General features: G+C 54.1%; 13 protein-coding genes and 1 non-coding gene across 14 annotated transcripts; 5 read left to right on the plus strand and 9 right to left on the minus strand.

Annotated features, from left to right (window-relative positions):
- Nucleotides 1-1,536: 1,536 nt before the first annotated feature.
- On the minus strand, nt 1,537-2,870 carry BKA78DRAFT_349402 (uncharacterized protein; the record flags this gene model as incomplete). The annotated part of the gene is made up of 4 exons (XM_066890799.1): nt 1,537-1,896; nt 1,944-1,983; nt 2,409-2,717; nt 2,770-2,870. The coding sequence occupies 4 exons, from the start codon at nt 2,868-2,870 to the stop codon at nt 1,537-1,539; spliced, it is 810 nt and encodes a 269-aa protein (XP_066750191.1).
- Nucleotides 2,871-3,637: 767 nt separating this feature from the next.
- BKA78DRAFT_304445 (uncharacterized protein) lies at nt 3,638-4,051 on the minus strand. The gene is made up of 3 exons (XM_066887622.1): nt 3,934-4,051; nt 3,742-3,884; nt 3,638-3,687 (listed from the first exon to the last, which is right to left on the minus strand). Exons 1-3 carry the CDS (start codon nt 3,985-3,987, stop codon nt 3,651-3,653), a joined length of 234 nt encoding a protein of 77 aa, XP_066750192.1. The 5' UTR covers nt 3,988-4,051; the 3' UTR covers nt 3,638-3,650.
- Nucleotides 4,052-4,100: 49 nt separating this feature from the next.
- BKA78DRAFT_340576 (uncharacterized protein) lies at nt 4,101-5,182 on the minus strand. Its single transcript, XM_066890326.1, has 3 exons — nt 4,997-5,182; nt 4,829-4,950; nt 4,101-4,772 (listed from the first exon to the last, which is right to left on the minus strand). The coding sequence occupies exons 1-3, from the start codon at nt 5,020-5,022 to the stop codon at nt 4,495-4,497; spliced, it is 426 nt and encodes a 141-aa protein (XP_066750193.1). The 5' UTR covers nt 5,023-5,182; the 3' UTR covers nt 4,101-4,494.
- Nucleotides 5,183-5,219: 37 nt separating this feature from the next.
- BKA78DRAFT_376698 (uncharacterized protein) lies at nt 5,220-6,414 on the plus strand. The gene is made up of 4 exons (XM_066892835.1): nt 5,220-5,431; nt 5,478-5,510; nt 5,561-5,815; nt 5,863-6,414. The coding sequence occupies exons 1-4, from the start codon at nt 5,383-5,385 to the stop codon at nt 6,021-6,023; spliced, it is 498 nt and encodes a 165-aa protein (XP_066750194.1). The 5' UTR covers nt 5,220-5,382; the 3' UTR covers nt 6,024-6,414.
- Nucleotides 6,415-8,065: 1,651 nt separating this feature from the next.
- BKA78DRAFT_292053 (P-loop containing nucleoside triphosphate hydrolase protein) lies at nt 8,066-10,493 on the minus strand (the record flags this gene model as incomplete). The annotated part of the gene is made up of 5 exons (XM_066885989.1): nt 8,066-8,568; nt 8,654-9,670; nt 9,720-9,857; nt 9,891-10,397; nt 10,427-10,493. The coding sequence occupies 5 exons, from the start codon at nt 10,491-10,493 to the stop codon at nt 8,066-8,068; spliced, it is 2,232 nt and encodes a 743-aa protein (XP_066750195.1).
- A 682-nt stretch (nt 10,494-11,175) lies between these two features.
- On the minus strand, nt 11,176-11,247 carry BKA78DRAFT_t18. The gene has a single exon. It is a non-coding gene; the product is annotated as a tRNA-Met (tRNA).
- Nucleotides 11,248-11,488: 241 nt separating this feature from the next.
- Nucleotides 11,489-15,041, minus strand: BKA78DRAFT_349408 (uncharacterized protein; the record flags this gene model as incomplete). Its single annotated transcript, XM_066890800.1, has 3 exons — nt 11,489-13,030; nt 13,084-13,330; nt 13,432-15,041. The coding sequence occupies 3 exons, from the start codon at nt 15,039-15,041 to the stop codon at nt 11,489-11,491; spliced, it is 3,399 nt and encodes a 1,132-aa protein (XP_066750196.1).
- A 737-nt stretch (nt 15,042-15,778) lies between these two features.
- Nucleotides 15,779-16,180, minus strand: BKA78DRAFT_349409 (uncharacterized protein; the record flags this gene model as incomplete). The annotated part of the gene is made up of 2 exons (XM_066890801.1): nt 15,779-15,952; nt 16,001-16,180. 2 exons carry the CDS (start codon nt 16,178-16,180, stop codon nt 15,779-15,781), a joined length of 354 nt encoding a protein of 117 aa, XP_066750197.1.
- Nucleotides 16,181-17,086: 906 nt separating this feature from the next.
- BKA78DRAFT_25931 (uncharacterized protein) lies at nt 17,087-18,059 on the minus strand. The gene has a single exon (XM_066885359.1). It carries the CDS (start codon nt 17,672-17,674, stop codon nt 17,153-17,155), a length of 522 nt encoding a protein of 173 aa, XP_066750198.1. The 5' UTR covers nt 17,675-18,059; the 3' UTR covers nt 17,087-17,152.
- On the minus strand, nt 17,705-18,277 carry BKA78DRAFT_292058 (uncharacterized protein; the record flags this gene model as incomplete). Its single annotated transcript, XM_066885990.1, has 1 exon — nt 17,705-18,277. One exon carries the CDS (start codon nt 18,275-18,277, stop codon nt 17,705-17,707), a length of 573 nt encoding a protein of 190 aa, XP_066750199.1.
- On the plus strand, nt 18,060-19,153 carry BKA78DRAFT_25932 (uncharacterized protein). Its single transcript, XM_066885360.1, has 2 exons — nt 18,060-18,377; nt 18,429-19,153. The coding sequence occupies exon 2, from the start codon at nt 18,496-18,498 to the stop codon at nt 19,090-19,092; it is 597 nt and encodes a 198-aa protein (XP_066750200.1). The 5' UTR covers nt 18,060-18,377; nt 18,429-18,495; the 3' UTR covers nt 19,093-19,153.
- A 1,672-nt stretch (nt 19,154-20,825) lies between these two features.
- On the plus strand, nt 20,826-21,857 carry BKA78DRAFT_376704 (uncharacterized protein; the record flags this gene model as incomplete). Its single annotated transcript, XM_066892836.1, has 3 exons — nt 20,826-21,219; nt 21,273-21,422; nt 21,472-21,857. The coding sequence occupies 3 exons, from the start codon at nt 20,826-20,828 to the stop codon at nt 21,642-21,644; spliced, it is 717 nt and encodes a 238-aa protein (XP_066750201.1). The 3' UTR covers nt 21,645-21,857.
- Nucleotides 21,858-21,928: 71 nt separating this feature from the next.
- BKA78DRAFT_360124 (uncharacterized protein) lies at nt 21,929-22,967 on the plus strand (the record flags this gene model as incomplete). Its single annotated transcript, XM_066892397.1, has 1 exon — nt 21,929-22,967. A coding segment is annotated over one exon (945 nt), but the record flags the coding sequence as incomplete, so codon positions are not given.
- A 1,051-nt stretch (nt 22,968-24,018) lies between these two features.
- BKA78DRAFT_349414 (uncharacterized protein) lies at nt 24,019-24,361 on the plus strand (the record flags this gene model as incomplete). The annotated part of the gene is made up of 2 exons (XM_066890802.1): nt 24,019-24,105; nt 24,152-24,361. 2 exons carry the CDS (start codon nt 24,019-24,021, stop codon nt 24,359-24,361), a joined length of 297 nt encoding a protein of 98 aa, XP_066750203.1.
- Between the last annotated feature and the right edge of the window lie 361 nt (nt 24,362-24,722).

The raw sequence follows: 24,722 nt of genomic DNA on the forward strand, positions 1-24,722 counted from the left end.
AATGTTGGCAATGAAGCCGAAAAGAGCTCAACCATATTGAACGTCTGCGATGCGCAATATTGTCCATCTTGCGACGTTTGAACTTATTGAGCAGATACCCGATTAGGAAGTGAAAAGGGCTCTACAACTTCGAAAGTCTGTCAAAAAAGAGAGACAACGAAGCAAAAAAGATGGGCAATAAAGCGTCTGAATTTCCTAAGAAGATACCTGATTAGGAATTGTCCGAAAGAGGAAAGGGCCTGACAACTTCAAACGTCTGTCAAAAAAGATGGGCTATATAGCCAAAACGATAGACAACAAAGCTAAAATGAAAGACAACGACGCCTAAAAGATACGCAACGAAGCCTAAAACAACACACTAAAGCGCAAAGATAGGCAACAAAGCCAAACGAAGATCCGCTAGCTTGTGTTAATTCCCATCCATATTATACGGGCTCCGCTAACATCTGTAGCATCCATTGCTCAGGCAACCATACTGCTTTAATCACAACGAACCGTTCGGACAGCATGGCGCACAAGGGGTGGACGTAGCCGGAATGGAATTGCAACTCGGTTGGGGTTTTGCGATACGATATGAATAGAAAACTCCCGAGTCACAATCCCAAAATGGCCGACAAGATGACTTTGCGAGTGCTCCGCTGTTCTTTGAGTTCTGAGAACAAATGTGAGCCACGGCTAGAAAGACAAAAATACAGAAGACGACAGCAAGATGGCAAAATGAGTGACACGGTCAAAGCAAGATCGTCCCTCCAGGACCTAGGAGATTCAGTGGCTAAGGACATTGACGTTGGTATTCTCCTCTTCCAACGGCATCAAAAGGAAGCCCTTTCCTGGGCGGGCCGTTATGCAGGGCCGTCCCGCGATGTCTGGGTTGCGGCAAATTGTGCAGGCTTTCTGGGCGGCCTTCACTAAGGGGTTCGAAATTCCTTTTTTGCTTATGGCAGCTGCCATCAAACAAACTTTATGTGTGGGCTTGCGCGACTTTCCCTTCTGATGAAGCGAGAATCAAGTCTTGATTGATTGAGTATGCGTACAAGGCGCGTATACCTATGGGAGCAGAACAAAGAGCAAGGAAATGTAAGACAGTCGGCAGAGCACAAAAAAGTTGAATCCTCCACCATCTTCATCTCCCCCTCTCCCTCCATGCCTAATCGCACAACACGTTCAATCTCGCCCTTTTCGGTGGTGGTGTCGCGGAGCGCCTTGGCAACCCCCTTCTTCATTGTCGCGCCCCAATCTTCAAATTTGACATCGCCCGTGGCAGTTTCTGTCCTCAGGTAGGCCAGCAACTCCTCCCATCCAGTTTCGCGTTTTTAGGGTTCGGTCTGCGTCTCGCTGACCTCTGCAACAGTTCTTCTGGCCGAGACCACCGACTCGAGATGCACCGACGCCCTGAGCTGCTATGCCGGCTCTGTGGATGGTTGGAGGGCTTTTTACGCTGATCTTGGCTTTGGTGCAGGCTTTGCTGTTGGCTCAATCTCAGACTCTGAGTCCGTTTCGACCAGGTGGTTAGATGGATGTCGGCCTCTACCAGAATCATGATGGATGCTCTTTGCCCCGGATGCTCTTTGCCCCCTGGGATTGTGTGATTGACTCTGGCTGGGGTCTTTTAGCCAGAGGCTCAATTGCGTTGCCATCGTCATCCAAGCCACCATCGGAGATGTAGGGTATGCCATTGTCGCTGAACGTTTTGGCGGGGTCCGAAGAAGGTACTGGTGGACTTGAGGTGCCGCCATTTCCGTTGTCTTTGCTTTTGCTGCGGTTGAGCTCGCCGCGACGCGTCTCGTTGTTGAGCTGTAGATTCTCGAGACCAGCACGCACAAAATCTCTCTCGATGGGGGCAGTAATGTCCGTCATCTTGCGATACGCCGCCATGACTGTCTTGAAATCAGACATCTATAGCGGTCAGCACCAATCAATCCACACACAAGAATTGAGCTTACCTTGTGTAGGCTGTCAAAGAACAATGGCTGGAAAGTGGCGCTGGACGACACAGGACAGGGGCTCAGCAGTCAATGGCAGTGCGATGCGTACGAATGTGCGAGACGGACGACAACGACGGAGGAGTAGTACAGGATAGGGTGAAGAGAAAGGGAAGAAGAAGATGGGAGAGTAGCAGAAATCCAGAGTGTGTGTTGGGTGACGTAAGCATGGAGCAGCAAGAAGACCAAGAGCAAGGCCGTCGCTGCCGTGTTGTGGATGGGTGAAATCTTGACGGAGGGCGTATGCACAAACACTAAACGCGGTTGACATTTTTGGCTGCGCAAATCACTCAGATTTTAGTGTGGAGTTGGTTACGACGGTGTCTTCCTGCTTCAAAAATTCTTTCTGCCGTCTGTCTGGCCTAATATGATTGATTGTTCTGGAAAGCCTTGAATTCATTCAATTTTGTTGCAAACTATTGTCACTCCTTCTCCTTCTCCTCCTCGGCACCCGTGCCATCCGTCTGGGTGGCAGCGTCCTTGTAGGTGCGGACGCCACCACCACCTTGCTTCTTATTTTCCTCCTTCTCCTTCTCCTTCTCCTTCTCCTTCTCCTTGTTGTTGCTGTTGCTGCTGTTGCTGCTGTTGCTGCTGTTGCTGCTGTTGCCGCCGGTGGTGCCGCCGGTGCTGTCTTCGAGCTTGAGTGCCGCAAAGCGGGCATCTAAACTTGCCGTGCGGATCGGCAACTCCCGAAGAAACGTCACCAACGACGCTGCCCTTTCGTAAAAGAGTTCCCTAAATTGGCCAGGAACAGACAATTCTAACACTAAATCGAAGCCAAACTTACAGAGGGACAGGCGCGAACAAGTCGTATTCCTCAAGGCCAGACAAATCGAGCGACGAGAGCGGGGACGAAGGGGGCAAAGATGGGGGTGGGGGAGACGGCATGTTGGATGGATGGATGACTGCTGCACAAATTAGCTTGATTAATCACATTTGGAGACATAACTCACAGATAATTGGGGCCGAGGGCGGCGCGCGCGCAAGACTGGGTAGGTAGGTAGGTAGGTAGGTAGGCAAGTGAGCTGCATTCAACGTTAGCTGTGAGGGACGGATGAATCGACAAGGTGAGCATACAGGCTGTGACGATGCGCAAAGAAGAGAAGAAGAGAAGACGAGAAGAGCGCGAGAAGAAAAAGTTGTTAGCAGCCTGGCGTGATGTGTCAGCATCACAAATGGCAGTCGCGCAGTCGCGCTTGCCTCTTGTCTCCCTCCTCTTCGTCCTGAATATGTAGCGTGGTCGACCACCACCAAATGTGCCCGCATTGTCCATTCATCTCAACGTCGTCCTTTGGGCCCGCCTAAGAATGCGGCAAACCATCCAGACTTCGCGACATGATTCTCTCATGCGCATGGCACAACGACCACCCAAAGCCCGCAGAGAGATGCGCCTGTACTTCCAAAATCTTCTATCTATCGGCTGGCTTGCACTTGTCGCTTTTGTTCCCCAATACTATTGTCAGGAACGCAGCTTGCGTTAGCAAATCACAGGCGGTGAGATAAAAATGATCTTGATCTTCGAGATGGAAACGGCTGATATTGAGAAAAAATAGCTTGGTCCGTCCAATCTCGTCCCAGTCAAATTACCAAAAACCCGTCCTCTTTATTACCTTCCCAAAAGTGTTTCCACGAAGAAACTTCATCAAGATATCTGTGTGTTTTTTGTGTTCAAAGCAGCTTTCCGAGGATGGTGTTGCGCGCATCGCTGTTTCCAAGCGCAGATTGTTAGCCTCGTTCTCAATTCAGGGCGTTGACATACCACTTTATAGCGAAGATGCAGGTCATCTTCAAGAGCCCGAGTTCGAAGAGGACGAAGACCACGAGAAACATGATGAATCGAAGGGCCTTCCAGAATTTGGCAATGACCGGGACCATCTTATAGATGATGTAGATGGCGAGAGCCTGAGCAGTCAGTACAGTCCTACCCTAAAGAAGTGGTAGAAAGTCTTACCAGAACGAGAAGATTCGGCACCTGCAGAGTGCCGTCGAGGTATCCAATGATCATCTCGGTGCTCTTTTCAAGAGCAGAAACGATGCTGATTGGGGACTTTGGGTAGGCGGTGGTGGTAATCGTTCCCGTGTTCTTCTGCAAAAAGGAGAACATGTTGAAAAATGTGTAAGAGGAGATGAAGAAGGATGGATTGCGGATGGAATACACACGATGGCTGAAGATATTTAGGTGCTCGACATTCACATGGATCGCAAAATGTGTGAAAGTGAAAGAACCCTTTCCCAAACGCAAAGCATGACAGCAACCTCAGATTTCACTTTCCACGCGTCAGCAGATGTCTTCTGCATTACGTGCCTTGATTCCCTACTCCGCCTGGCTAATTTGACGCTGAGCCTTTTGTCCCAGAGGCACGACAACAGACTTTGTGATGAAGACTTGTTGTACTCGCTGCTCCGTTCTCCGTCTCTCCTCTCAAGCCAACCCCAGAATTCCCTGCCGCTTTTTGTGATCGTCTGAAGTGGTCCCAGCTGTAGGCGTTCGTTCGGTCTCGAGGTGGGCGAGCTACTCGCGCATCTCCTGCGTCTCTACCGCAGGGTTCTTCGCCTGAAGCTCGTTGTTCTTGATCTCAAGCTCTGCAATCCTGGCCATCGCCGCCTCATGCTGGACCTTGAGCGAGCTGAACTCCGCGAGAACAAGCTGGTGGTGTGCGCGCATAGCGCTCAAGTCCTTTACCGCCTGCTGGTGCTCGGCTGACTTGACGTGCTTCGTGTCGACTTTGTTTTTCTCCAGCTGCTGAACTCTCTCGTAGGCCATCCTGATGGTATCCTCACGGGATCTGCCTGCGAGAATGGGTCAGTGGCAGGACTTCCCTGAAGTGCAAACGAAAGCGGCTTACCGTGAACAGCGGCGAAACTGCCGCGACTGTCCAAGTCCTCGCGCAGAGCCTTCATCTTGCGCGCGTCAATCTTCGCCTGGGCAATGGCCGCTTCAATGATTTCAGGCGTGACGGGTGGGAGACTGCACCGTTAGCGGAATCTGGTTGTACGGAGCGCCATTTACTTACGGGATAGGCTTGCTTTCGTAGCACATGATTGCGAAATGGCAGTGTAGACTCGAGGTGGGTAGCGAAGAAGATATTTGAGTTTGGAGTGAGTATTTGGAAGTGGATGAAGAGTGATGGAAGAGTTGGTTTGGGGGTGGATGGTTGGGGTTGGATGAGAAAGGACGGAGGCAAAGTGTTAAGCTGAACAGGTGCGGCGGCTCTTCCGAGCCACCTCATCGACCACCAAATACCAGATCATGCCCACCGAGTGAATTTCACGTCACGTGCGGGGAGTTCTTCGGCTGCTGCCAGGGCGATACCTACACCGGCCACTGAGTCCGTCACCTCTTCCCTCCGCCTCCTCTCCTTTCTTCTTTCTCATCCTCTCGCCCACCCATCTCAAGATCATGGCCCACAAGCATGAAAAAGACCCTTTTCTTCCTTTGCTGTCCTCCGGTTCGTCTAGTCTCTCTCATTTTCGAAGACCAGCTAACCCTCGTAGACAAGGCACCCGACGTGAAGGTATCGTCCTGTCGTAAGTCGGTCACTTTTCTACTAGTCTTTCCAGCAGACTTACAAAATCAGCCGGCTGCAACAAGAAGGAAAACCGCATCAAGGAGTTGGAGTTTCAAAAGATTGAGTCGGAGACGCTCATTGCGAAGCTCGAAGATCGCATTTCTCAGCTCAAGGAGCAAATTGCCCAGATGGAGGCCAAGCACGATCTTCCCAAGACGGAGTATGAGTCCACTCCGGAACGTTCGGCCGACAGCAGCACCGTCATCCCAAGGCGCGACGAGGGAGAGGAGGCGGCGAGTGAGGACGATCCGGTCCTCGATTTCAGTTTGTCCACTTTCCCCTTTTGTCCCAAACTTTGCTAATATATAAAGGTCTGCTTCCAAAGCTTCCTCTTGGCTGGGGTCCTCTGGACCATCTCAACTTGACAACTGGTCCCGTCAGTGCGGAATGCGAGAGCGCATTCGCGGCCCTCTGGACAACCGAAGGACGATGGAAGTCATTCTTCGTCGTTGACGACACCCTCGACTCCTGAACACCACATCCTGCAATCAGCAATGGTCATCACACACCACCTCCTCCCACTGCATCCGTCCTCTTCTCCACACAACACACCCGGACCACCATTACATACCTCCTCCTTCTTTACGCTCCAGTCATGGCAGTCCCGATGACCGCCGTCATCATCATGATATCCGCAATGGCGTTTGTAGGTCCATGTCCGCCATAATCGCGATGCCCGTTGACTGACTTTGCCGCAGATTCCGACACGTACACTGTCCCCGCTCCGGCTTCCCGGGCCCGCTCTCTCTTCGGCTCCACATTCGGCATAAGGTTTACGCGCGGAGAGTCTGTGGTGGGTCAGAGTTCAGGATGGATGAGAGCAAGATAGAAACAAAAAATGGAGTATGACCATTGCATATTGCGCCGCATTTCGATGAAGTGTTAGAGGTTCACATCCGGAGGAAGAGATGGAGTGTCGTGGAATCTCTCATTTCGCAAACCAAAGTGCTTACTCAGGAGCGGGAGCAGTGCCGGGTGTCGTGACAGGAGCTCAAAGAGCTTTTGAAGCAGATGGAGACTGTGACCGCCAACCGTAAGTACAACCTTTTTTACCTGCTCCTCCATTGACGTTCAAAGGCAAGCAGGTAGCCGTCAACAAGCTGCGCGTCGAGGTGCCCGAGCTCTTCAAGGAAGTCGAGCGCATGGCCACCAAGCAGAATGTGGAGGACATTGCGAAGCACCTCTGGCTTCGTTTTGTGCCCCGTCACGTCCTCCTCGTCAACCACGAGGCACTCGCTCGCTAAGAGGAGCTCGCGGAAGAGTCGTCCACGAAGCCAAAGAAGGAGCTTTTGTCGCAGAAGGAGACTGTTGCCGCGAGACATAAAAACAGCCGTCGAGCAGCACGCCAAAGACATCTCGCAGCACCTCTGGCTTCGCCTTGCATCTCGCCACGTGTTTGTCCTTAACAACCGCGAGAGCTGCCTCGCCCGTTGAGAGGAGCTCGCCGAAGAGCTCCAGGACTTGATCCAGACGCTCAAGGACCATACCGAGGTTGAAAACATGGAGGCAGAGTGAGTGGAAGCTTGCTGTGCTCGGGTAACGGGGATTCCAAGCTGGGCGGATTTCCCCGAGCACCCATTGGGTAAACCCTGCACTGGTGCGGGTTTGGAGATGTGATGACACCATTCGGGAGTTGGACTTGTGCAGTGAAACGGAAGGCAGAGTGGCTTGGAGCGAAGCCTTTGGTGATGGAGTGGGAATGAGAAAACGGGTAAACAGTTGACAGTGAATGAAGTACCACTGTGCCAAATCGGGAAACCGTATTTACAACTTCAGACGTAGCAAGTGATACGCAACAAAGCAAAGGATAGGCAACGAAGCAAAGACTGGCAACGCACCAAAAGACAAGCAACGAAGCAAAAGATAGGCAACGAAGCGAAGGATAGGCAACAAAGCGTTCCATCGGCAGCGAAGCAAACAATAGGCAGAGTCGAAAATTCGCAACGATGGGCGACGAAGCAAAAGATAGACAACGAAGCGAAAGATAGGCAACGGAGCAAAAGACGGATGACGAGGGAAAAAGACAACGAAGCGAAAAACTCTTAGTCTTAAAGACTATTCCGAGTGCCGGGCGCCACAGCCTAAAGGTAAGTAGTAGAGGCCGAGGTCCAGGATAGGCAGCAAAGCAAAAGATGCGAGAAGAGAAGGTTAAGAATAAAGGGATAGTACTAAGAGATAAACACCTTGCATTCCAGGCCCCACCGCCCTCCTCCGAACTTCGAGGTGTTCAAGAGTCTTGTGGTATAGCGTCGCATCCTTGGCAAGGATGGACTGCAAGAGCTTCATTGTCTTTTCCACCATGTCTACATCACCGACGAGATCCGACGTGAGCACATTCTCAATATCCGTGCCATCATCCTTGTTATCCGTTGCTTTTGCAACCTGCTCGAAATTGTTTTCTAGTCACGCCGATTCCTCCTTTGCAAGCTGCAAGCGAGCGTACAGCTCGGCAGACTCCTTTTTATCAACGTGTTTGAAGAGGAAAATCGTGTCCAGCGAGGGCGCCTGGCGGCATTAGATGTAGAGCACCAGGCGCTTCTCGCAAGGACGATGGATCCGCGTCCTTCTCTGCCTCTCCGCGTTTTGGTTGTAGTAGAGGGACAAGGCCACGACGATGCAGCACTTTTGCTGCGTGTTAAAACCGACCGACCCCATCTCCCAAGTCGAGATGAACACGGGAGGACCGCCGTCGCTGTTGAAGGCCTGAATCGTCAGCTCTCGCTCCGCGGCAGTGAGCTTTGAGTGATAGTTGGCGGTGGGAATACCCAAAGCCTCAATAAAGGCCCGGACAAGCAGTTGCTCGCGGTTGTTCAGCACAAAGAGCAGCACCTTCTCGCGACGTTTGACGACGACCGAGGCGAGGAAGGCTGAAAGCCACTCAAGTTTCGGGCTTCTGACTTTTTCGAGGGCTTGCTGGTCGGACACGGGCTTTCTGAGCACATCCCTGCAGATCTGGGCAAGAGTAGCACCCTCCACGTTGAATCTTGCAACCACGGCTTGCTCGGCGGGGATCTTGACTGCAAAGGGTGAGAGCGTCATGGTCGCGAGCTCTGAGTAGGTCCAGTTTCATTCTTTTGCGCCCGTCGTGTTCGGCCCACAGACCATCGAAAACCTTGTTGAATCTCTTGACGTAGGCCTTTTTGGCCCCTTCACTCGAAAAAGTCACACTTTGACGTGAAATGAGAAGGGGTGGGAATGCGGGACCGACCCTCTCCCCTTTTTCGTCGCGGGTCTCGCTGTCGCGGCGGATGATGAATGGTATTTTGGATGCCACCTTTGTCAGTGCGTCAGCCTGGACGTGGAAATCGGAGCCGTCGATGAAGCGCTCCCAGGCTTCTGGTAGACGCATATAAAACGCCGCCTTGCTGCCATGATCAAACGGATTTCCGTGCTGGTCAAAGGCCTTTCGGACCGTCTGTGCATCCAGATCTTTGTTTCTGAAAACCCCTAGACATCCTTTGATATCTGAGGGTCCATTCATCAGGGGTGTCGCAGTCACACTGATACGCCAATTGGGTTGCAACTGGTCGACGGCACGGAACGTCTGTGACTGCTTCAATTTTCGAATAATTTGTATCTCATCAACGGCGACCGCATAAAACTCCTTGTCAATAGAGCAATGCTCTTCGACCAGCTTCCGGAATGTGTCGTAGGTGAAGACAACGATTGTATATCGATCGGTAATCGGGTTCATCTGCTCGAATTCGCTTCTCTTCAGGTAGCGGACGCGATGGAATTTGTGGGCGCCACCGAAGCCACCACCGACAGAGACAAACGACAGCGTATTCGTCGTCGCAAGTCCTTCTTTCAGCCATTGTTCGCCGACGACACGAGAGGGGACGATGATCAGAGATGGCTTTGACGCGTCGGTGGTGGTCCTCAGTGCCCTCTCAAGACCAAGCAGAGTCTGCCTAGTCTTTCCAAAGCCCATGTCGTCAAAAAGGGCGACCTTTTGAAACAGTTTGAGGTGCTTGTGGATGAATGCGATGCCCTGTACCTGGTGCTTCTCGAGGACTTGAGGGACGGGCGTGTCATCGAGGTAAAACGGTTGCTTTTGCTCAATCGACAGAATACGACATGCTTCCTCGGCTGAGCCCCTTTGACCACACGCTGGGTAGACTGATGGAGGACGTGGATGGCATCGGCTGCAGGGCGCAATCGACGGCACCGAGTAGATCCAGGCGCGTCTCTGTGGGGAGGTAGTCCTCGAGAGTGTCGAAGAGCTTTTGATCCTCGTCGTCGAATTCGTATGCCTTCAAGACCAGTGACACATGAGCTTCATGCGTCTTGTAACGCTCATGGTCATCTTTGACGGTCGCGTCGGCGTCGTCCGGCTAACCCCGGCGAAAGATTTGTTGCGTCTCCTCGGCGTCTTGAGCGACAACGGGATCCAGTTCCATCATCTCTACATGTTCTGGCTGCGTGCTTCGGACTGGATGGCCGGCATCGTCGTCTGCCTTGGGGGCCTCCTGCGGGCTGTCGTTGCGGGATTTGACCAATGGCAGGATGGCGCCGATGATGGCCAACTTGCGCGACTTTGAGTCAGAGGCGTTCTTCTTGACCTCCAAAAACGAATCAAAGAAGGCGTCCAGAGCCCTGTCGTCGTCCAAAGCCCGTCCGTAGAACACGCCCTTCAAATGGAGCTTATGCAAACGGTAGAGGCGGTGCAGCAGTCGAGCTACCAGCATCTCCGGCGTCCACTCGTCGGGTGGATAATCGTCGCTGAATGCGACCTTCTTCTGCTTTGACAGGTGCAGAATGCGCTCTCTGGATATATTTGGACCGCGAACAGCTGAGTCCCTGGCTTCAAAGTGACGATGCCAGATCTCGAACGAGCGACGGGTGGCTGGAGAGCTAAGAGCTGCGCTGGCCTACGCAGCTGTGATGTGCTCATTCTGGGCCACTTGGATACTGGAGCCCAGCCGCGTATGAAACTGTCCATGGTGTTGGTGCAGTGACGCTGGGAGCGCTGGGAGTGTCGGACTGGCGAGAAAGCGTGAGCTGTCGGATAACAGGAGCGGAATGGTGGGAGGCAATGGCTGAGTGCTGGAATTTCAACAGAACTCTACGCAGGAGGATGGGAAAAGGGTGTTGTGGGGCCCAGCAGTGGGAAGTCACTAGAGTCGGTGTTCAGTGGGCGTGATGGCTGGCTGGTTGGATGGGATACTCACGGGAAATACTGGCGGCCAAGATGCGCGACTTTGGCAGCGAAGGCGAGATTATTGAAGACTATCGTCGGTCAGCGGTGCGGCAGTCGTGCTGGTGTTGGGCTGCTTACTCTTCAAGACCTGGTGCGTGAACAGTACGTCGATATTAATAAGCACGAGTCCGTTCATGTTTGGTCGTGCCGGCACATTTGAGCAATGGGTTTGGGTGGTGTATAGAAGACGCGAAGAGGTGGTCGAGCTTGATCAGGAAGCGACAAAGAGGAACGTGACTCTAGCGTAGCCCACATAAGTATGACTCTTTGTTTAGCTCAACAGACTGACTCACCATGCAGCCCTTGCCGTGCTGTACTACAGGCACGCAAAGTCCTCAACACCGAGGTACAAAAAACAACTGGTGACCGCGGACTCGAGGATTCGAACGCCGGTCTATTGGCAAAACAAAAGAAATGTCTTCATTAGCTGAAAGTGGTTTCGATCCACTGTCCTCCGGGTTATGAGCCCGGCGCGCTTCCTCTGCGCCATTCAGCTGTTGTTGAAGTCGATGTCGCAAATCAAACATATATATCGTCAGCCTGTTGGGCATGAGTGTCCTGATATACGAGAATGAAGGCGCAGATCTCGCGCCCACGAGCTCAACATAGAGGCGTGGAGTTTCTCAAATATTGCACAACAGACATGCTCCGGATTCCATCCGATATGTTGCGGTATACTGGCGCGATAAGCCTCGAGGAGCTCGGCAATCCTCTTGCAGACAGTGGTTTGCTGCTTCTCAACCAAATCGCGGCTCAAGTCCTCGCAGAGCTACTCGGCAAGATATGCTGCTTTGCCACGCTGCACCAGCGAGGACGCAGCCACGTCCAGCTAGGTCAACATGGATGTTGGTGTAGCCAAAGCTTGTGGTGTCGTCTTTGCCCGTGAATTTAGCAAGCTCGGGGGTTGGCACCACCTCATCTGTCGCAAGCTTGGGTGTGTTGAAGGTGCCGTCCTGGGCGAGCTGCGTGAGCAACTGGAGCTGGGTGTTGGTGTCCGCGAGACCGATCTCGAGCGTGTCGCGCGCCGTTTTGGTGACCTTGTAGCTTGTTAGCACAGAGGAGAGCGTGAACTTAAACCCGGAGCGCGCAAAGTCGTCGACGGAGATGATTTCATGGTCGGGAGACTCGTGCAAAGTCATTGCGCCGACCTCCAGGGACGCCGAGTCGAGGTCTTGTCTGTAAACGGTAGGATTTGGAACATTATCTTCGACCGCCCCCTTGAGGAGGTCAACCTTGGTTTTGGTTTCCGCGTTGACCTTGCACAAGCTGGACACGGCTTGTGTCAACATCTGGCCAAATCCGACGAGGTCTGCCGCTTCGAACGAAGTCGTTTCCTCCTCGTCGTCCATTGGGGGGATCGTCGGTTTCCAAAGGTTGTCGATTTTGAGTGCGTACGGCTCGTAGCAAAACGTATAGACGCCGTCTTCGACAAGAAGGACCATTTCCCGGTAAGTCTCCAATGAGGCGGTCGTGTCGGTCAAGGACGTCAACTTGGCGTCGAGAGCTGCGGCGAGCGCGCGGTCGAAGCCAAGGCCATCTTCGAGCTGGAGCTCCTCGACGTCGGGCTCCGAAAAGTTGTCTGCGAAATTCTGGATGGGAAAGACTCTGAGCGAGTCCACCGAGACTGTATCGTAAACGCTGTACTCTGGGAGAGTGCCGAGGAGGATGTCAGACTTTTGGATGGCAACGGACAAGGAATTGTTGGAGCCAGCAGCTGCTTGGTACAACGCGGCGCCAAATCCAACAGCACCGGCAACTTCCCACTCCGAGGTCTCGTCAAGCGATGGATCAGCGGTGGGCTGCATGGGAGTAGGCGCGGGCGAAACGCTGTCCATCGGGGCCAGAACAACAGCTTCGGTGAGGGCCTCTCCGACCAGGCCAAGCTTTGCGACAGCCGCCTCACAGGACGCCTCAGCCACCCTCAGTTTCCCTTCAATGTCCTCTGAGGATTGCCTGAGTTGGTTGAGTTTGTCTTGCGCTTCCTTGGAGGCGCCAGAGAGAGCATCTTCCAGAAAAGAGGCGAAGTTGGCGGTAGGCGACGCTTCAATCTCCTCCGCTGACCAGTCGCCAGCGTCTGGCTGCACAACGATCGGAGCGACTGAGTTGGCGTCCACCGGCGCGAGCGTCCAAGCTTCAATGTACGCGTCTCTCGCCAAATTCAGCTTGCGGTTGGTCTCCTGGGAGCAACCCAACAGCGCCTCGTCTAGAGATTCCGCAAAGCTTTCTGCGTCGAGGGGCAAAATCTCGTCACAGGTCGCCTTTTCCGTGCCCATGGCACTCTGGAGCCTGTCATTGAGGAGAGCTCAGAGGTGTTTGCTGGTGCCAGCCGGACATGAGCGGCGAGGTCTGCCTGGTTTTGACGCAGGGCTTTGATTGACATTTGGTGGGCATTGGATTGTGTTTGGAGCCCGTCCACCTTGGACCATCCAGAGACACACTGCGCAATTGTGGCGTCAAGGGTGCCCATTGGGAGCATCGTTGGTAGACTGATGGTCTCAATGGCATTGGACTCTTGCAAAGAGGCCGTCGAGGTCTGGCGCAGGCTGTTCAGTGACGTCCGGCACAGATCGAGGCGATTGCTGAGATTGTCGTCAATCATGCCCGTCATCGATGCAGAGAGGTCCCCAAATGCGCCAGCCGCCAGGTTGCACTTTGCCATCCAGTCGAGCGACTCGCTGACGCGCTTTCAACCGCATTCTGCTTGCTGGTGACAAGGTCCATGGTGCCTTGAGCAGCGCTTAAGAGGTCCGTTTCGCGGCTGGAGAGATTGGGCGCGGTGATTTCGATCACTCCCTCGTCGAGGGATTCGTAGTCCACGGTCTTGACTGCGTCGGTAGAGCGCGGTCCTTCCAGTGTCGACAGAACTGGCACGTCGGATGCAAGACCTAGCAGTATAGTGTTCTTCTTGATCAAGCTACTGCGCTCAGAGGCCAGAGAAGGGACAACCAAAGTCATCGGAGCCGCCGGCGACGCGTACTCTTCAAACTCGTCAACAGACAACTCGACAGATTGTACTTGTACGACGGGACTGGGAATCTCGTCAGCGTTGAAGCTCTGCAGCAAGTCGCCGAGACCGCTGGATTTGAGGAGGCATTGAGTCGCTGTCGCTTGGCGGTTGAGAGTAGAGACTCGGTCGCTGTCCGTCTGCACTTTTGTGGCAAGGTTCGCGAGGAGGGTGTCTGTTGGAATCTCGCGCGCTTGGGAAATGGCGGGCAGGTCATCGACGATCTGGTCCAGGCCGACAGTCTTTGTAATCTTGGGCAGTGGGAGCTCGCCGTGGATGGTGGGGAGATGGGGCTGCGAGGAAACGAGGCCGTTCAGTAAACCCATTTTCTTTTGGAGATTTTCTCCGTTTCTCGCCAGTGCAGTGGTTGCGCGACTTGAGGACTTTACGAGTGCGTCGATCAAACTGAAATTGGATGTTTGATCGGGCACTGGGGGAAGCTCGTCAAAGTCGTCAAGCGAGGGATCATGGGAGCGGCTGGCGTCGAGCTTATCCGCAGAGAAGTCCTCGTCCGGGTCAATTGCAGTCAACTGATCCGTCGTTCCTCGCTTGGCCGCGTTCATCAGCATCGAGAGCTGCTTCTGCGTCGCGTCATTCTGAGCGGTCGCGTCGTCGTACTGTCGACCTTTTGCTTTCAAATCCCGCGTTGTCCTCACTGCAAAGTTGTACACTGCATTTGCCCGAGACGCTACCGTTGCCGACTCTGAGTTGTCAAGGCTCGAGGAAGGCTGGATGTCTTGGACCGTGGTGAAGTCGGCAGGCGTTTGGCCCCATTCGGCTCCGAAATTCCTTCGCGTCCATCGAAAGTCTTTGCGCACCGCGTCGATGAGCTGGTTTCCCTCGTTCAAGTTCTCCGAGTCGTAGAAATCGATGAACCTGTTCAACTCGTCCCTGCAGCCATTGCGTTGTTGTGTCAGTTGGGTCACTTGCTCCCGCAACCTTTTGTTTTCTTCTTCGCCGGCAACCAGCCTCTGCTCCATTTGGCCCATGAACTCCTCGAGGTCGTCAGTGGCCTCGTCCGTGGCTAGCTTCTCCGAGGCTTTGACACTGTCATAATACTCGCAAGCATCGTCCCTCCGCTTGTACCATTCCTCTTTCTCTTTTGCGGCGGCATTGGCTTGCTTCCTCAGATTTTCCAAGTCGGTGATTCTTTGCTTGCGGAGACCCTTGAAGACAGCCGTGGTCTGGTCCATGTCTACGGTAACTTGCTGCATGTGCTGGCCGAATTCCGCGCGGCGGCCAGAGGTCCTGCCTTGGGGCGGATCAGGAGGCCAGTTGTCGTCCATCGCCGTCAGACGCGAGATTCAAGTCAGCGTGTACCGAGGGTATTGCGGAGTGAGCGGTAATCGCGTTGCAGGACGTCGGAGTTGGTTGAGGGCGCGTGGTCGTGGGGTTGTCGTGTCGGAAATTCGTAATGTGCGCGCAGGTGGTGGCTGCGCGGACAAGAACTTGCGTTGAGAGCAAACGCGGAACTTGACGGAAAGTGCTGGTCCAAAACAGAGCGGTGCCTTAAGGCTGCGGGCTGGTGGTTTGCAGCGGGCCCTGCCGCTCCGGCTGTGTCGTCTCGAAGCCTGGATAATGGTTTAAGCGCAGTCAAGCTGTTAGGTCAAGACGAGTTAGACATTGGGGTAGCACATCAGACAATAAGAGCCCTGGAGGCGGGAAGGAGTTTCGACCGGCAGTTGAACAAGTCTATCAAAAACTATCCGTTTGCGAAACACTTCCCACTAATTTTGGTCCCAACACCAGCCGGGAATCCAGGTCGAACGAGGAGATCGGCAGTTCCTTTCACACAGCATGTTCTTGGATCATTAGCCGACGATGATGTGTGTCATGGAGTCCGAGTAGTGTTTCCGCGGTCAAGGATGGTAGTCTGGCCAAGATTCAGCAAGTGCTTCATTCAGTGAGCCTTCGGTCTTGGACTTACCTCTGTGGAGAGCAATTGCGACCACCTGAGATCGATTGCGGCAAGCGGCATGAATGGGGTGATTCGATGGATTGTTGGTAACGACCGAGAGAGGTGCTACTCGTCGGCAGTCCGACGAGCCGCGTTGGTCTGCAGGAGGTGCAACGCAAGGGCAGAGAGCATGGGATGCTCTGAAAGCTGCTGGGGTGCCGACAACTTGTCCTCGTCTTCAGTGTTGGGGTCGTTCTCCTCGGTGGGTGAGCCAGCCATCTCCCATTGGGTCTCCGGGGCCTGCTGGAATGAGATTCATGTGCTCAGGTACTCGGGAGAGTAACTCACAATGAGCGCTTCGAGAATGAGCGAAAGGGTGATCTCGCGCGGGACGTCATCCTCGATGTAGAGCGTCATCTGAGGACAAATTAGGAAGAGCGTCGACCAAAACAGACGTGAACCTGCCAGAGCGATGCCGAGAACGATGACAACGTAGTAGAGAATGGTGTCGATAGCGTTGGGCGCCATGTTGGATTTGTTGAAGCACACGGCTGGTGGTGAATGGATGGTCAGTTAGCAGATTGGGTGATGGCTGAGTGGTTAGGTTGGTAGGTCTCGATGGGCAGACTGATCGAAGGACATGGTAGCACGCGCCACAAACCGTTTCCAGCCCGGCGCACTCATCATCCGCGCCTCACTGTGGCTGGGGATGCGCTTTGTCCACGATGTTGCTCGCCGACACGCTTTCGGTTGCTCGGTGTGTTTACGGTGTGAGAACGGGAAGCAACTTGTAGAGAGTGGCGACGATTTCTTCGCGCAACAAAAGCAGGGCATTCATCTTCGCGTGTTGGGTTGCAACCGTTGGGAGATCCGACCTGTCGATGCCATTTCGGTGCTGAGAGAGGGGCCAGTGTTAAAGATCAAAAGATCGGGACAAAACGATCGGGACACTATCCGAGGGGAGGGGAATCCAGTTGAAGGGTCGCGCAAGCTCTCCAGACATTGTTGATTGGAGAACGTGGCGGCTTTTATGCCTGCGGGCTTCATTGTTTCTCGTTTGCTGTGACGTTGTAATGCGACTCGCTTGACGTCCTCAGGCGACGAAATCAGGACTAAAATCAAGCCTGAGTGATTAGCAGCTTTCCAGAGAAATAGCATGCAGTAGCAAACGACGTGGGCTTTGTCAAGTTTCCAAGCTTCGAGAAACGACTGTCATGGCGAGTTTCCACGCTCCCAAGCGCAAAATCTGGACATCCGTAGAGCTTTTGTTCTCATCACAAAGTTTCCGGCCTGTTTTCGAAGAGAAACACGATGTTCTGGGACCAAGACAGTGATGACAGAGATGGAGTTGAAGAGATGAGGTTGCATTAAGCTCGTCTGCTAGCCGCCGGCCGCTGTCCGTGCGCTCCCAACACTACATGTCCTGACCGCCTCCGCCAACCACCACAGTTGTCTCCCGGCCTCCTCTCCATCCATTGACCCATCATCTTGGTTCCTTCATCATTCGCGCTGGAAAACTGTGACCTCAAGCGGGCAGACTCCATCACCGCCATACCAGGGCACCGAAACGGGCAGCAGGCGCCTCGGTGCGATCGCTCCGGCGCACAAACCTCCTACGACCAGCTTCTTCTTTCCGCGCGATAGCCACGCCATGAGAGCCGTCTCTACCATCTGAGCCAGGCTCTCCCGGAGCAAATCCAGTGAAAGCATAGTCCGTTGAGGATCCGGGTTCGGCGCAACCATCACGTCTGCAGCACCAAAGTCGGATCCAACGTTCTTGCAGAAGATGACCTGCTCCTCGCTGAAGGCTCCCACGCCCTCAATCTCGCTCAAGAACCTTTTATTGTTGGAGAATGCCACAGAAAGCTCGGGATGGGGCGCTAGGTAGGTGTTCCAGGTCAGGAACAGCGTGTTGTCGTCCATGTCCGGCAGCGTCGAAGTCGTGTGCAAAAGGGTGAGGATCCTGTCTGGCGGCATCAGGGCGACAAGAGAGGGATTCAACATTGGTGAGGTGCGGCTCATTATGGTGATGGATGTGGCTGTATTCCATACCTACGTGTGCGCAACACGCTGGTCGAAGTCATAGCCCGACTTGCCCCACTGGTTGTTTGGAGAGATTGGCTCCAAATTGACTTCAAGATCTTTCCAGAACGGCAGCTTGGCCCACTCCGAATTCATGATCTTGGATCTTCCCCGCGGACGACGAGTGTTGAGGAGGACGGCGTGGCCTTCGACTACGTCAAAGTCGAGCGGCCAGTAGGTGGCCATTTCCGCTGCGCTGAACTTCTCGCTCGTCCAGACCATCCACATGACCACGTTGCTGAGCACAGTGTACTTTGGCAGCAGCTCGATGGGATTCAGATCAATGTCCCAGTCGACGACGTATTGCCAGGAGCCAGGCTGTTGAGCGTCGCCATCACCGTCATGGGGAAACCATCGGCGCATCGGAGCGTGGAAAAGCGCGGACTGCTTGATTGCGGAAGGATTGCTGACGCTGGCTGCGATGTTTGGGCCGTCTGCGCATGTCAGTTTCAGCAAAGGTGAGAGGTGATCTGCCCTACCTGACGTCGGTCCTTCATCAGAGCCGTCCGCTTCCTCTTTGATGTCTGGGTCTTCTTTCTTCATCGCTGCGCCGGGAGGGACAGAGTTGTTGGAGATTGCGGATGGGTAGAGATTCTGATGCTGGTCAGAGTTTGTTGGTTGTTCTGTCTGCGTGTAGGTGCGAGTGAGGACGCGCCTATCTTGACAACAGCAATGATGACTAATGAATTAACAGGTGACTGCGCCGGAGCGCCCAGGCAACTACTCTTATCGGATTTCATGGGAAGCAGATTGACGACCTGATGCAGTTTGAGCGGTCCCCTGCCCACCAGTCACCACAGAATCCTCGATGCTTAAAGCACAGAAACGCTCCTTCAATTGCCAGGTTCATGAGTTTTGTATTTGCTGCAAATCTTCATTGTATCCCTGCCGTATCATCCAACTTGTCCTCCGGAACCAATAAATCCTGCCTTCTTTCCTGGCCAAAATGTCCCAAGCAATCGATCCGTCAACCCCTCGATCAAGCCGCGTTTCCTAGTAGCTCGGTCAGCTTCATCCCCAAGGCTGTAGTGGCAATCTTACAGTTGGTAGGCACCTGGCGGCGGCCACCGACGCGCTGGAGGAGCATGCGCCAGACGGCAGCAATGAAAACGGCCATCAAAGTGATCAGGGCCGCTGCCATCCACTTGAAGAGGGTCAATCAGCTCACAGTCGACTCAAGCAGTGCCGAGAGCACCTTTTTCGCCATGGGCTTGGGCAGCCGTGTCGGAGCGAGACATGTAGGCGATGGCGCGGTAGTTGGTGTACCGGAAGCGAATAATGACGTAGGTCATGATGGACTGCACTGTCAGTTAGGTCTACGCGGGAAGTTTACAAGCTTACCGTCAGCAAGAAGATGATGACCACGTCCTCGGGAATGACGACAGCCGCCGTGGTGCTCGTGACTGGAGGAATGCGGAAAACATCATCCTCAATCGTCATGAGCGTGCCAACTGGGGTGGAGTTGCAGGCGGCATCGAGCTCAAGAACAGCCAAGAGCAAAAGGACCATGGCCAAGAGGACTCCGATCAAGCGAAGCCCACCGACGGCGAGTCTTCCCAGCCAGACTGCGGTGCTGTTCTCGAGGAACCAGCGCTGGTTGTACCGCTCCATTTTTGGTGTTGAAGTGAGGAGTAGGCGTGTCGGAGGGACAGACTTGGAGAGAGGTGACTGGCGAAGCGAATCTGAAAAGATGTGTTTTGCCGTGGTTGGAAAATGACAGCGGATATGGCAGATTATCGGGCGCATTCACTGTTCACGTTCAAAGGCATGGTTCTCGGTCTTTGCCCTGCCGGACTTCTTCCACTTTCCCAAGGTTGCTTTTGTGCTACCTCTTCTCTCTTGCACCTCTTCTGTCCTTCTTCGCCATCCTCGCCGTCCTCACCGTTCTTCTGCTCGTTTCAGTGCTGCTTTTATTTGGCCGTCTATTCCCGCCGTCCTTCCCAATCGTTCTCGTCCCTGGTATCGTCGGCGCGACTCCACATAACAACACCCACAGCACCCTCATCCTCAACTTAAATGGACAAGTTCATCGCAGCATGGCCGCCAGTCTCCCAATGGCCGGAAACCAACGAATCTCCCAGAAGAACCAGGATTCCAGGCCCGTAATCCGCACCTCTTCAGCGTCGAAACCAGGAGCAGCAGTAGTAGCAGCCCAGAGAGGCCTTCGGGCACACAAGATACGGAAAACCAGTCCCCGCTCCGATCCGAAACACCTCAATCATCAATCGAGGACCGTCACAACCTCGACACCATAGGAGAAACGTTTGGGGATGAAATAGAAGACATACCAAGATCTGAAACACAAAGTCGAGCCAGCTCCGAACACAGAGTAAAAAACGGCGCCAAAGGTGCCTTGAGCGGTGGTCCATGGCTCGATCGACCAATCATCCCGGCCAAGCGCAAAGCGGACGAAATGGGAGTCAGGGACTTGCCCAGAAAAGGGAAAGCAAAGGACATCGACTGGAGATGGGTGACAGATGACCTTTGGGTCACCATCGACTTCGTCAACGACAGGGGCAACAAGACAGTTGCACAAGTTCCCTTCTACCGGGGGCCGGATGCGCTTAGGCTCGCACTGGAGAAGGCTTTGGCCGACTCTACCAAAGCGTACGAAAAGTTTCGTCGTGTTGCTGTCGCCGGATCCGAGGACAAGAAGCAGGGCGTGTGCTTTATGTCTGCCATCATCAGCACTACAGGAGAGCAGAGTGACTTGGCGGCGGCTGCTAAACAAGCATACCGCAAATGCAACAACCCAAAAAGGGTCGGCCTTGTCTCACGGCCCGCCCTGGGGGAGGCTTCGCAATGATGTCGTTGGCAGAGAGTGACCGTGATCTGACGGATAGCAGCAGCTACGGCGCCTTCCTCAGCTTCCACAAGGGTGCCTCTGTGCTACCTCTTCTCCCTCCTCTCTCCTTCCTCCTCTCTTCCTCCTCCTCCCTTCTTCCTCGCCGCCCTCGTCGTCTTCGCCGTCATCGTCGTCGTTTTGGTGCCCCGACGCTTCTTTCCTTTGGTCGTTCTCATTTGCCGTCGCTCGAGCATATCCGCGCTTGGTACAGCTCTATCCGCATCATTCTCATTCCTTCGTGGGACAATGACGGATTCAACCTCAAGTGCAGCCGCCAAGAGGGAGAGCCACCTCGCGGTAATCCACGAGCAAGTCGAGAAGCAACCGCTTGTCAATTTCCACCCGTGGATGGTTTCTGGTGAGCAGAGCGGGAGCATCGACGATTTCAGTGTCGACCAGTTGAGGCTCCTGCGGCACTCATTCATCACCAAGCCCGACGTCAAATACGTCAAGACGAAGATCGTTGCTTGGGTGCGCTCGGAAGAGCGCAGAAGATCTCTCTACCAGACCTCGATCGGCACCACCATCTCTTTGGCCGACCTCCGTCACATTCTCGAAGTCCTTTGCAAGGAAGAAAATACAAGCCCGGAGGCCATTTCGCACAAGAGTAGATCCGAGGGCCAGAAGCTCGGAAAAAGAAGTGAGTTTGATCATTGAGACTTCACTTGGGAAGGCGACTAATACAATGCACAGAACGGGACGCGGAGGCAACCAGCCCGGGTCCTAGCCGCAAGCACGCTAAGCACAAGCACGCCGCCGCCGCCATCAAGCCACGCCCCGCCGACCCTCAGGAGGACGACGGTGAAGAGGACGAAGACGGCAGTGAGCCGTCTGTCGACTTTGGTACCTTTGACCTCTCACCCTTTGAAGCAGCACCAACTGACCAGTACAGACCTCGCCGCCATAATTCCTGCCGACCAGCTCAACCCTGCGCGCGTAAAGCCCTTTCCTGTGCCATCGGAGCTCCATCCCGCCTCAGAGGCCGCTTTCACATCCCTCTGGACCACCAGCGGACGATGGCGCAGCCTCATCAACATCGACTTCCTCACCCCCAACGCCATGTAATTTGCTTTACGCCTTTTGCTGCCATCTACGACGAATTCTGGATCTTGCTTTTCCTCGGACCGACCCGTATTATTACCTCTTCCGCATCCGCCTATCGTCAGGAGCTTTCACCTTTTCCTTTTTTTATCCCTTTCTTCATATTACCGTCGACGCCCGCTCGCGCATCAAAAAACTAGCGCGCATTTCATTGGGGCACTTTATTTTGGTTTGGTTTGGTTTTTTTCTTCTTTTGGGTTTCCATTCGCTGATATCCACGGGGGATCTTGCGCGTGGGCGCACTTGCTTGGGACGTTCGGGGCGCATCAAAAGCACACTTATTGAATGAATGGTCGATTGGACACGCCACCACCAACACCCAACAGCGCTCCCGTCACCACCAGGACCCCATTTCAGCCATGGAGCCGCACGATCTTCGTCCTCGTGGAGGGGCTGTGCCCGCTGACCTGAGGGAGAAGACGCCGCCGAGATTTGGGTCCGAGGAGCCGTCCCAGGGCGGCCACACGCAACCACCACTGGGAATGCCACAATCGCCCAGCGGCTCGTCGGACGCCACCTACAGACCGCCCGGCCACAACGAGTACTCGGATGATGAGAACGACCATGCAACCTACCAGGACGCCAGGGGAGGGCATGCGGCCGCGGCAAACGCCGACGAGGAGCAGCAGGAAAGCCAATTTGAGCGTGAGGTCAGCCAAGCTCTCGACGACCTCAACGCGAACCACGACCAGTCGCGAGGCAACGGTGAGTACAGGACGCGATACTACGGTGCATATTCTGGAAAGATCTGCAAGGTTCCCTACGTACAGCATCGGGACCACCCCACGATGACCAGCCTCTCCGCGTACGTCCTCGACCCCAACGACCTCGGCATGTACCCGCAAAAAATGCGCGAGTATGCCCGGCTTTTCAACCACGACCTTTCCGAACTCGTCGGCCGGGTTTTTGACGACGAGCGCAAAGAAACGAGACTGCACGAAAACCAGAGACCTGCGTTCATGAAGCACAGGGTTTTGACTCTGATGACAATGAGCAAGGACGTCGTGGCTGCCGTCATCAAGGGCGACGTGGCTTGCCTTCGCGAAATGTCAGATTCCGCCTTGGCTGACAGGAAGCAAGGACGCCGAGTCTTGTGCCTCGCTCGCAAAGAGAGACAAGAAATGCTTATTTCTAGCAAGTATCAGCCTGTCGTTTACGCACAGTCTCTGTACAACTTCTTTGCATCCCTCTGAACCACGACCAGCAAATGGCGCAGCCTTCCTAGCGCCGACCTCGAAGTCACGCCGCTCACACCAGTACTTTTTACCTCATCCGCTTCCGCTCATCGTCGGGCGCTTTCTTTCTTTTCTATTCTACCGCCAATGTCATCTCGCGCCATGAACATCACGCGGGTATTATATTTGGGTGCCCTGCGCTCAACCTATACACATATAAGATATCCCCCCCTTCCGAACAGCCCATGATGCAAGGTCGATTCGGGGTGTCTGGGTTTCCGCATTTTTTGCTCTTGCTCGATGACGGCACCGACGGCACCACCAGTACCGGCGGCACCACCACAAATGGCAGCAGCAGCAACACAACCTCGTCTCCTATTCCCGCTCTTTGTTCTTCTCCTCCTTGGGCTCTGCCCCGTAGTCATGACAACTCCCTGTCTTCGCGCTCGGGCCGCGACGACGACACCAACGACGACGACGACGACGACGACGACAACGAAGCGTCGGCTCTGGCCAAAAGACCCCAGCCAGAGTCCAATCCTAACGATTATGGGGCACAGAAACGAACCAAGTCTGGGTGGCGGGAGAGGTAGAGTTTGCCCGGTGGGGCGAGGAGTTGAAGACAGCGGTGGCGGCAGCATTGAGCCAGTCTGTGTCGGGCGACGGAAAGAGGGGGCGGGCTGGCAAGCTCCGGAGGAATACCAACGCCGCCGATGGCCGTAAATTGAAGACTTCACTGAAATGGTCACACTTGGTGACATTTTACAGTTTTAGAATAGCAGTTGGAGCGGTTGGTTGAATGGATGGATGGATGGATGGATGGATGGATTGGTGGATGGATGCTTTTGGTGCCAGCAGACCAAAGCAGATCTTGCTTGACTTGCTTTTTGCAATGACCGTGGCTCAGCTGCTACTGCCCGAAAAGAGAGATAGTGCGGGCGTATTAACACTCAATTTCTCTCGCTTCTGTTTGTGAATCCCAGCATCGCCTGCCCGTCGCCTCTTCGCCCTCGACCTTCAACTCCGACTCCGTCTGCGAATCCGACGCGACACTCCCATCTCTCGACCTCAACTTCACGCTAGCCACTCATAAACTCTACCAAGAGCGCCATCAGCAACCCCTCGTTGACGCTTCCGCTGCGTCTGACCACCCAGCCAGCACCATGGCCGCGGGGCTCCAACACTATGAGCCTTCCACCAAGAGCAACTGCGAGATCATCCTTGTAGCCGTCCTTATCACGGACATCGGCGTAAGACATCTCGAATCGTACCTAACGCAATGCTTATGATTTCCAGATCATGATCACTTGCTTCGTCAATTTCCACGTTTTCTATGGCCGTCGGCTGCCCGGACCTCTTGCGAGGCTCAACCACCTTTGCATTGCCGATATCATCATCATAATGGCCTACCGCGTGATGGCTTCCATCTTGCAGGCCTTCGCGGTAGTCTGTCTGTCCGCCAACAACTGCCCGGCCATTCTCGAGGGTTCCGTCAAGAATGCCTAGGTACCTTGGGACTGCGAACATCAAAAGCAGAGCTAACGCCTTTGTAGGCCATCAATCCACGGCGCAATGAAGCCCCATCTTCACCGTTTCACTGAATGGCAACAGTCGAGAAAGGGATTGGGGATTTTGACTAGAAAAGCTGATTTTGGTTCTGAATGATGAACTGACATCACAAAACACTGACTCATGACTGTGACTGTTGTGATTGTACTCTACCAATTTGTTGCTATCGAATTTCTATGAGTGTGGATACATCGTGTCACTCCAAGCAGGTCCGCCATCCATACTGGCTCAGCGGAGTCTTGGCCGCTTCCCGTCGTACTTCTTAGTCACCATCTCTTCCACTTGGATGGTCCACATA

This window comes from Phyllosticta capitalensis (genome assembly GCF_038381095.1).
Source record: "Phyllosticta capitalensis strain CBS 128856 chromosome Unknown BKA78scaffold_1, whole genome shotgun sequence".
In the NCBI taxonomy this organism is placed as follows: domain Eukaryota; kingdom Fungi; phylum Ascomycota; class Dothideomycetes; order Botryosphaeriales; family Phyllostictaceae; genus Phyllosticta; species Phyllosticta capitalensis.

What these genes read in the sequence shown, in the direction of transcription:
- BKA78DRAFT_304445 (XM_066887622.1), bottom strand. Translation starts at nt 3,987, where the DNA reads ATGATCATTGGATACCTCGACGGCACTCTGCAGGTGCCGAATCTTCTC. An exon ending in TGCCGAATCTTCTCGTTCTG is followed by an intron (nt 3,885 to 3,933) that starts GTAAGACTTTCT and finishes CTGACTGCTCAG; the next exon opens with GCTCTCGCCATCTACATCAT. An exon ending in TGCATCTTCGCTATAAAGTG is followed by an intron (nt 3,688 to 3,741) that starts GTATGTCAACGC and finishes GCTTGGAAACAG; the next exon opens with CGATGCGCGCAACACCATCC.
- BKA78DRAFT_340576 (XM_066890326.1), bottom strand. Translation starts at nt 5,022, where the DNA reads ATGTGCTACGAAAGCAAGCCTATCCC. An exon ending in TACGAAAGCAAGCCTATCCC is followed by an intron (nt 4,951 to 4,996) that starts GTAAGTAAATGG and finishes CTAACGGTGCAG; the next exon opens with TCTCCCACCCGTCACGCCTG. An exon ending in CAGTTTCGCCGCTGTTCACG is followed by an intron (nt 4,773 to 4,828) that starts GTAAGCCGCTTT and finishes CCATTCTCGCAG; the next exon opens with GCAGATCCCGTGAGGATACC.
- BKA78DRAFT_376698 (XM_066892835.1), top strand. Translation starts at nt 5,383, where the DNA reads ATGGCCCACAAGCATGAAAAAGACCCTTTTCTTCCTTTGCTGTCCTCC. An exon ending in TCTTCCTTTGCTGTCCTCCG is followed by an intron (nt 5,432 to 5,477) that starts GTTCGTCTAGTC and finishes TAACCCTCGTAG; the next exon opens with ACAAGGCACCCGACGTGAAG. An exon ending in CGATCCGGTCCTCGATTTCA is followed by an intron (nt 5,816 to 5,862) that starts GTTTGTCCACTT and finishes TAATATATAAAG; the next exon opens with GTCTGCTTCCAAAGCTTCCT.
- BKA78DRAFT_25931 (XM_066885359.1), bottom strand. Translation starts at nt 17,674, where the DNA reads ATGAGCCGCACCTCACCAATGTTGAATCCCTCTCTTGTCGCCCTGATG.
- BKA78DRAFT_25932 (XM_066885360.1), top strand. Translation starts at nt 18,496, where the DNA reads ATGCAGTTTGAGCGGTCCCCTGCCCACCAGTCACCACAGAATCCTCGA.